At 29.5% G+C, this 8,367-nt stretch overlaps 1 protein-coding gene across 1 annotated transcript in view; it reads left to right on the top strand.

Annotated features, from left to right (window-relative positions):
- LOC106688339 (opioid-binding protein/cell adhesion molecule-like) overlaps positions 1-8,367 on the top strand; it is a gene marked incomplete at its 5' end in the record, with an annotated part of 77,118 nt that overhangs the window by 67,846 nt on the left and 905 nt on the right. Inside the window, one exon of the mRNA XM_014432753.2 lies at positions 3,795-3,931. Within this exon, the coding sequence (XP_014288239.2) occupies positions 3,795-3,931 (137 nt within the window). The remainder of the gene's footprint in view (positions 1-3,794; positions 3,932-8,367) is intronic.

Raw genomic sequence — 8,367 nt, 5'->3', positions numbered from 1 at the left:
TATATATATTATAAAACTGAATATATTTTTTTTTAACAAGAGATTGTTGATATTGTAAAGGAACCATATTATGTGCAAGGTCCAAACAGCTTGACCACAGTGTTTAAACAAGAAGACTTTTATTTAAATAACACATATTAATTGAAAGATACTATTCGTTTTCAGTTAATAATATATATGAATAATCTACCTCATGAATGTTTTAATTTATGAAAATATTTTCACAGGGTACACATCGATGTTTAAGGATTTTACCCTATACTGCAAATTATTTGCTGCTTTATTATATTTCGTCAACTTTAAATGTAGATTAATGATGCACTTTTTACTGACTTTATAACCATATGTTTTTCGTTCTCGATATTACATTCAGGATTTATTTAGAAAGGAAATTAATTTTTTTTTATTACTTGGACTCATAGTCAGGAATGGATGATAATATAAGTAAGAGCAAGAAAACTTTCTTCGAGGTGTTGGTATTGAAACGCCATTTCATTTGATGTAGGCATTACCGGGGCTGGTTGGCAGCAATTTTCATTTAATATTATAGACCAACTACGGTTAATATGTCAAAAATGATGGTATTTCATCAATATTCTAGTACATTTACTTGTTCCAGTAATATTAGCTACTAGATATTTTATTTGGCAATAATGACGCTGTCACCAGCCATCCTTCACTCAGATTTTTCTACTCTTATTTTGTCTATGGGCTTGTGGAATATTATTTTTTTCTCAGGGTTGATACGGGTGGTAAAAATCCGACAAGCAGGCCTATTATTCCTATTTTCCATCCGTCAGAGTTGTCACCACTTGTACTTGATGTACTTGAATGTGTGGTTAATTAACTATCATATTAGTGTTTATTCGTATGCTTTTAAGTTTTTTTGTGTGTAATAAATTTTAACATGCTAAAATTATGCTTTAAACCTAAACAACAAATTGTTTGATAATTGATCGTTAGTATTCATCAATAGATCGATAGTGAGCTATTACTTTTTACATATTTGTGTTTAAGCAATTCTTTGTTTAAATTGCTCACTAATTTACTAAACACAGGTTCTATATTTATAACAGCACTTTCAACTTCATAATAAATATTTTTAAATTTACCTTCGCGGCTTACATTCAAAATATTGAAAGTTTTGGTAATAGCTTATTTCATTCAAGTGTTCCTTTAAGTTAGTTCATTTGGCCATTTCTTCTGCGTGTTCCATACAGTATTTTCTAATCCTATTACATTTGGTTTGATACATTAGCATTGCTAGCAAGGTAACAGGCTTACTTGGGACTAACTAACCAGAAAAGATCTCCCTTCACAGACCATGGACCATGTAATCTTCTTCCATAATTTATGTAAAAGATGACATGGCAGGGCCGGTCCCTGGGTATGAAATATGTTGTGTTTATATTACTCATGAACAGCTTCACCTTTATGATTTGGATTAGTAAGTTTTATTTATTTTTTAATTAATTAAAGACTTTTGATCTTTATTTTCAATGGAAATTTAAAGTTTTTTTATTGTCCCTTGATTCTACCGAAATAATTCTTGCAAAATGGTCGGTGCTTTTGCTCTCTCAATTTGCAAGCAATGCAGTCATTTGAAATGGAAATTATGCATTTAAGGTATGAAGGTATATGTATCATATTTAATAGACTTTTTTTTTCAAAATCAACTTAAAGGAAGTGGAAATCGAAGAAGTAAAAGTCGACCATGGTATCTAAGGTTTAAATCATCAATTTTACATATTTTTTTATCGTTTTATCGAATAAGGTTATAATGATTAAGAATAAAATTGTTATTTCAATGAGTAATTATATGGCCTATATCAGCTATATCTTATAACAGTCTCATCAATAAGTCATGTCTTAAATGTCGAATTTGAAAAATAGCTTTCTCTTAAGTACAGTAAATAATTTTTTTAAATAATTAACTATCTGTCCGAGGAGAAGATGGTTGGGGGTGCGGTCAATGAAAAACACAAATAAATTCGATTTATCTATTTTTAATGTACCAACGTTTCGGCTAGAGTTTCTAGCCTTCTTCAGGGCTAAAAATAGAACAAGATAACAACCACAGTAAGTATAGAAAAATAAAAAAGAAAGTATAAACAGAATAATTATAGACATAAAATGAATAATTTTACAAAACAGAATTATTAAAATTAAGTGATGAGAGAAGTGGGAAATAAAATGTATACATAGGTAATTGAAAAAGTGGGTAAAATAACATAATTAAGAAATTCATTTCCTTAATTATGTTATTTTACTTAAATGTATGTTATTTTACTAAAATGTCCTCAATTAATTTCCTTAATTATGTTATTTTACCCACTTTTTCAATTACCTATGTATACATTTTATTTCCCGCTTCTCTCATCACTTCATTTTATTAATTCTATTTTATAAAATTATTCATTTTATGTGTAAAATTATTCTGTTTATACTTTCTTTTTTCTTTTTTTTATATTTCTATACTTACTGTGGCTGTTATCTTGTTCTGTTTTTAGCCCTGAAGAAGGCTAGAAACTCTAGCCGAAACGTTGACAAATTAAAAATAGGTTAATCGAACTTATTTGTGTTTTTCATTGACCGCACCCCCAATCATCTTCTCCTCGTTCATCGTCCACGGTCAACTATCTCTCATAATTAACTATCTGTCATTGTTATTAAGGATTATTTGATCATTGTCTAAATAAAAATATTGTTTCCATGTGAATACCATATTTCTTAAATTAATATAAAAGTATATAATAAAAATAATAATAATAAAGGCTCAACAGACAGTTCTCTTAGACACTGCACGTATAGTGCGAACATTTTTAAATATTTGAAAAAAATAAAATAAATCAACAGAAATATGAAGATGGTTCGACTTCTAGGTCTCCCACTTCAGACACTTAACCCGCAATTGCGCGAACAACCGAGCATAATGATAATTATTATATATAAATAATAGTAATATAAACGTATATTGCTGTCAAAACAATCATACCGATACGTAAGAATGTAAGGGATTGTGACAAAACTCGCCTAAATAAACAGAATTTATAAATAATGTTTTTTAATTTTTCCCTGGTTGGTGATAATTGCCAGTTTTTTCACTCTGGTAAAGGAGCTGAAGAATCCATGATCTTGCATCGGCTCGTGATTTACTATAAGAAACGCAGGTGTCCAGGTGAGCATAATGCTAAAAAAAAAGATATCACAGTAGGAGTGTACTGGTGAGAAAAACGCTCAGTCTTTGTTAGTCTCGTTGCGAGTAGACGAGAGCAAAACTGAATTGAGTATAGATGGGGAGGTAAAAGAGGGAATAACATAAACATGCGGTAATGGCAACATCAATGAGTCAACAGAAGGTAGACAGATAAACAAGACAAATAAAATACTAAATAAATATTGACGTGTATTTCTCAATATGAGCAAAATGTTCAAGACTTCCCTCCTGGATTAAAAAAAAATTCCTGTCTTGAAACGAAGTCGGGCTAATCTTAACTTAAAATGAAATATCAAGTGGATTATGTGTGATGGCTGCACCATAGCACTTGTTTTTATTGAAATTATTTACCCATTTTCTCAGAAATGGAACATCAGTGTTTTTTTTCGCTTCACTGTCACATTCATCCCAAATTGGATTTCATTCGTTCAACTTCATATTCATAGCACCCTTTCAGATATACGACACCATCAAATATTTTCCACAGTAGATTTACTGAGGTAGTGTACTTTAAAAATATTTATAATTAGCAAATTTTAACATTCCATAAGCGATCTAATCATTGCTGGTGTTGCAGCGTGAAGACAGACATCCTTCCCGACGGAGCTAAGAGCCAGCTGTACATAGCCAACGTCGGCCCAACAGACTCAGGCAACTATAGCTGCTCCCTCGGAGAGGACACCATGACTTGGATATCAGTCGTAGTAATTACTGGTGAGTTGATGTTGTTTTATAATTATCAATCTTAATCTTGTTTAATAGTTCTTCGTTTTATATCATTATTGGCACCAATAGAGCCTCTATTCAGCGTAACCATTCTATTCAGTATCTCCTTAACCACATCATTTGATTGAGGGATTCTTTTCATTTTTCCCGATCCTCTGCACATGATCTCTTTCCTGTAGATGGAGCCTCGAATACCTTATACGGTCCATTTCCTCGTGTTTTGGGGCATACTTGCCTAAGCCACTTGATTTGTCGAACTTCAATCTTCTCTCTGATGATTCCATTACTTATGGAATCCCTACTAGTTATCAAAACTAGGTAGGAAATTTATTTCTGATGTTGTGACTGGCATTGCTGTCTAACATGGTCTCGTTTTTTTTTCACCGTAGATGAGTGGAGTCATGTAGATGGAGTTATTCACATGCATCTTGTTCTTATTTGTGCTATATGGCTGTTACAGAGCAGTTGAACGTATTCCTGTTTCCGTCTTGAGCACTATAGTTTTGGAATTTTCTTCTTAATTTTCTGGAATATTCCACTTTCGATTACACCAGAGCTTGTTGTATATATTATTTTTGAGTTGCCTATTAGAACTATGTCATCCGCGTATAAAATACAGTAAGAGGATAGTTCTCATATTCCTGTTTCCAATTGTTGTCCAGACATATTTTCTGAATTTTATAGAAATAGTATTAGTATCAGTAGCTTATATTCTTTATATATAAGAAGATGGTCAGGGTTGCGGTCAAAAGAGAAACAAAAATAGTTTACACCTATTTATTTTCCGACGTTTCACCCCACTTTGTAGGGCTTCATCAGGGCTGTCCAAAGGTAAAGATTGAACAGCTACCCTGACCATTTTCTTATAAACAAATATTTATGGTCAACTATATATACATGTACTTATATCCTTTAAGTCATTTGATTCTTATCTAAAAGTTCGAATGTAGTCACTTGTCCATATAAAATCCTATTCAACAGGTATAAGCAGAATGTCAGAATTGTAAAATTTAGTACATGATGTTGTAGGATAAAGACGATGCCTCGTACTATAAAAAATCCAATTATTTCCGTTTCTTTTTTTCAGAAATGGTTGTCATTTAATTAAAAAGTGGTGTTACTTATGTACCAACACTTTTCAAGGAAACATCATTTTATATTTTCTTTTTGAAACAACTTGTATTTGATGGCGTGAATGGATTTGTTTCTGGCTGCAGAAATTTAGTATTGCTATTGATATACAAACCTTATTATCTCAACTATGGCAAATACTTTTCGTAGTTTTGATTGATTTAATTTTGACGCTTATTATTGTTAGTTGATTTTTTAAAAATCATAGTTGCATCTAAGTAAATAATATATGTTTTTTTAATTTATCCTTCGTATCATAAATGTATCAAAAACTCGAAAAAAAGATGAAAGAAAAATGGAAAATGATTTATACTACAGTAAACTGAGGTTACTCTGTGACTACGGGATGACTTAAATATGAGAGTTTATTTTGAATTTGGATCAGTCTGGCGTGTTAGATCATTCTTTGTCAAGATTAAACGAAAGTTAATCTCAAGTTCTTATATCAAAGTCCCAGAATGACCTCAGTTTACGGTAAAATAAAGTTTTTAATGCATTGCTCACATACACAAAAAAAATGTTATTCATTTAGTTTATCAACTAAGATTTATAAAAAAAATAATCCAGAATATGGGTCAAAATAATTCAATCAAAAATATAAAATGTTTTTGTCAAAGTTTAGATAATATTTTAATGAAATGTAATATATAATATTTGAATTTACAAGTCCCCAGACATCTTCCTAAAGTAACACTTTGTACAGAATTTATAAAGTTATTATGACTCAATGTATCTTGGATCATTTTTTTTATTATTCATATCTTTTGAAATAACGATTATCACAACTTCAAAAATAATAATTCATGGTTTGAGACATTTTTTTAAATAAATAATAAATCACATATGATACAATAAATGTAATTGCACCTTGAGCGACGACTTTTACTAGAGAAATATTTATATAAATATACCCTATAATTATTATTGATTAACAAAAAGTATAAAAAAACTGTATTTAATGAAGAGTCATAATATATTATAAACCTAATATAGCCATTTTTCTCAAATTAATTTACGATATCTTTATTATTATATAATGATAAATATGTCTCAAATCTGGAAAATATACAGACATGTTGCTTGAGTTATAGAGAACGCAGTTTATATTATTTTCTTGCACATTGGGTCGGCAATTATTATTTAAAGCTTATATTGATTATAACTAGATTACAAAACATTAAATTACCAAAGATTTTGAGTGAATATAAATACCTTTTTGTCAAAAAACCATCAAACGCAACAAAGGAAAATTCCTTTTACAACTCACGAACACACTACCCAACGTTGTCACATATCCGATTCTATTTAAGGTAGAATGGATTTCCCAAGAGCAGACATCTTTATGTTTGCACTCAAATCAAATTATACTTAGTAAAACTTCTTTTCGTATGGTTATTTCCAGTTACAGTAAATAAATAACGCTTCGAATAAGCAAAATCATTGCGAAAATTCAGTTGTTGTTTTCTCCTATATCTTCGTTGATACAATGTGTTAGGCGACTTTGGGCAATTGCTAACTTTAGACGAGAAAAACATAAAGTGTTAATCTATCGCACTAATCTAAGGTTTCCCTGGCTATCCATGGCAAGGATTTTGAATAAATCTATTAAAAGTAGAATAAATCTCATAAACTTTCAGATATAAAACAAGGAAAATTAAATGATCTATCAGCATTTTATATACATATACATATGCATATCTATAAAGTTTTTATCTGAAATGAAAAAAAGATGGGAAAAAATACTCTATGTTATAAATAGATAGAAGCTGGCCTCGATTAGAATAATTTATAATTATCTATAATATATCATTATATTTTGAAAATAATATAGTAAATTATTTTGTAAGACAGTTGTAGTTTTGCACCCGTTATTTTATTTTAATTTTTAATAGCTTCTTTATAACAAGTTTAATGTAAAGTATACACAAAAGAGTCAGTATCATTCATTTCAAGTGGACATGACTATAATTTATTTCATAGGTTTACTGTTTGAAGCTCAATAATACCTCTTCCAGGTGTATAAATCTTTTTTAGAATATTATGTATATTGGAATTTACAGACAGGTAAAGTAAAAGGAAGTCGTTATGACTTTCCTTATCCGTTTATCAAGAACCACAAAGAATCAGTAATGAAACATTAGTACCCTCTTACAAATACCTCTAACTTTGCTATTAAAGAATAAACGATATTGGCAGAGCTTCCCAGGAATAGGACATGAGATTGCCTCAGAGTTCTAATCAACGGGACGAAAAGACTTCAGGAAATATTAATATCCTACTGTGGAGTACCTAACGTTCTTTTAGCACAGGCTGTTCTGTAATTGTTGGTGTAATTGCGGCTTCAGGAAATATTAATGAAATTCCTGAACTCCATAAAAGATTTGCCATAGCTATCTTGCGTATTGAATTATTCACCAAATACTTTGGCTGGGCCTGAAATTATTTAAAAAATCGGTTACTGTTAATAATTTCTTCAGTTAACTGGTTTAGATAATTTTAATCATCACTTAAATTAATTAAATCACAAGTTTACTTTTTTTTAAAAAACATAAAAATATTTAATTATGGTCATAACACTCAGTTAAATAAGTAGAATTTCATAACATAGAAATTTTAAAATTTCTTTTTTCTTATTTAATATTATTAGATATAATATCATGTAATTATTTTATTTTTATTTTTTATAAACTTTTATGATTTTATGATAAGTTATTATTTAAAGTTCACCTAATTTGATCCTACAGTTTAGTACAAAAAAAAATACAACTACAAAATAAGAATATAATTTTTGATTTATGTGATGTAATATGAATTTTAACTTATTTAATATAATTTACCATGTATTTTTGATATTTTACATCTGAAATCTGATTGAATTGAAATAATTTAGGCCAACTGACCTAGCAAAGTAGGACAACATATATTTTGTATGGAAAACTAAATATCGTCTCTCAACCCTTAAATACAAATTTCGATAGTACTGGTAAAATAAAATTTGTATGCTCAAAATTTTCGTATTACTGTTTTTTTTTTTTATCTAAAATCACAAACATTAGAATAACAACAGGACGAAAGTACAGTTGTAGTTACTTTAGATTTGATTAAATTGAGAGGAGCTGTGAATTTATTTCGTGAACGCAGGACATCTAATTTACAATTTATAGACTGGAACCCGTATTTAATATTTTTCATCCTAGTATCACCGAAAAACATTCATCGAAATTGGCGATCCCTTGTAAGTAACTGCATTCTACTGAACAATCTTTAGAGTATGTCCGATTCAAAATAATATA

Source organism: Halyomorpha halys, unplaced genomic scaffold (genome assembly GCF_000696795.3).
Source record: "Halyomorpha halys isolate HHAL.00 unplaced genomic scaffold, Hhal_1.1 Scaffold1106.1, whole genome shotgun sequence".
Lineage (NCBI taxonomy): Eukaryota > Metazoa > Arthropoda > Insecta > Hemiptera > Pentatomidae > Halyomorpha > Halyomorpha halys.
Note: the sequence above shows the minus strand (reverse complement) of the source record. Positions and strands in the feature narration are given on the sequence as shown.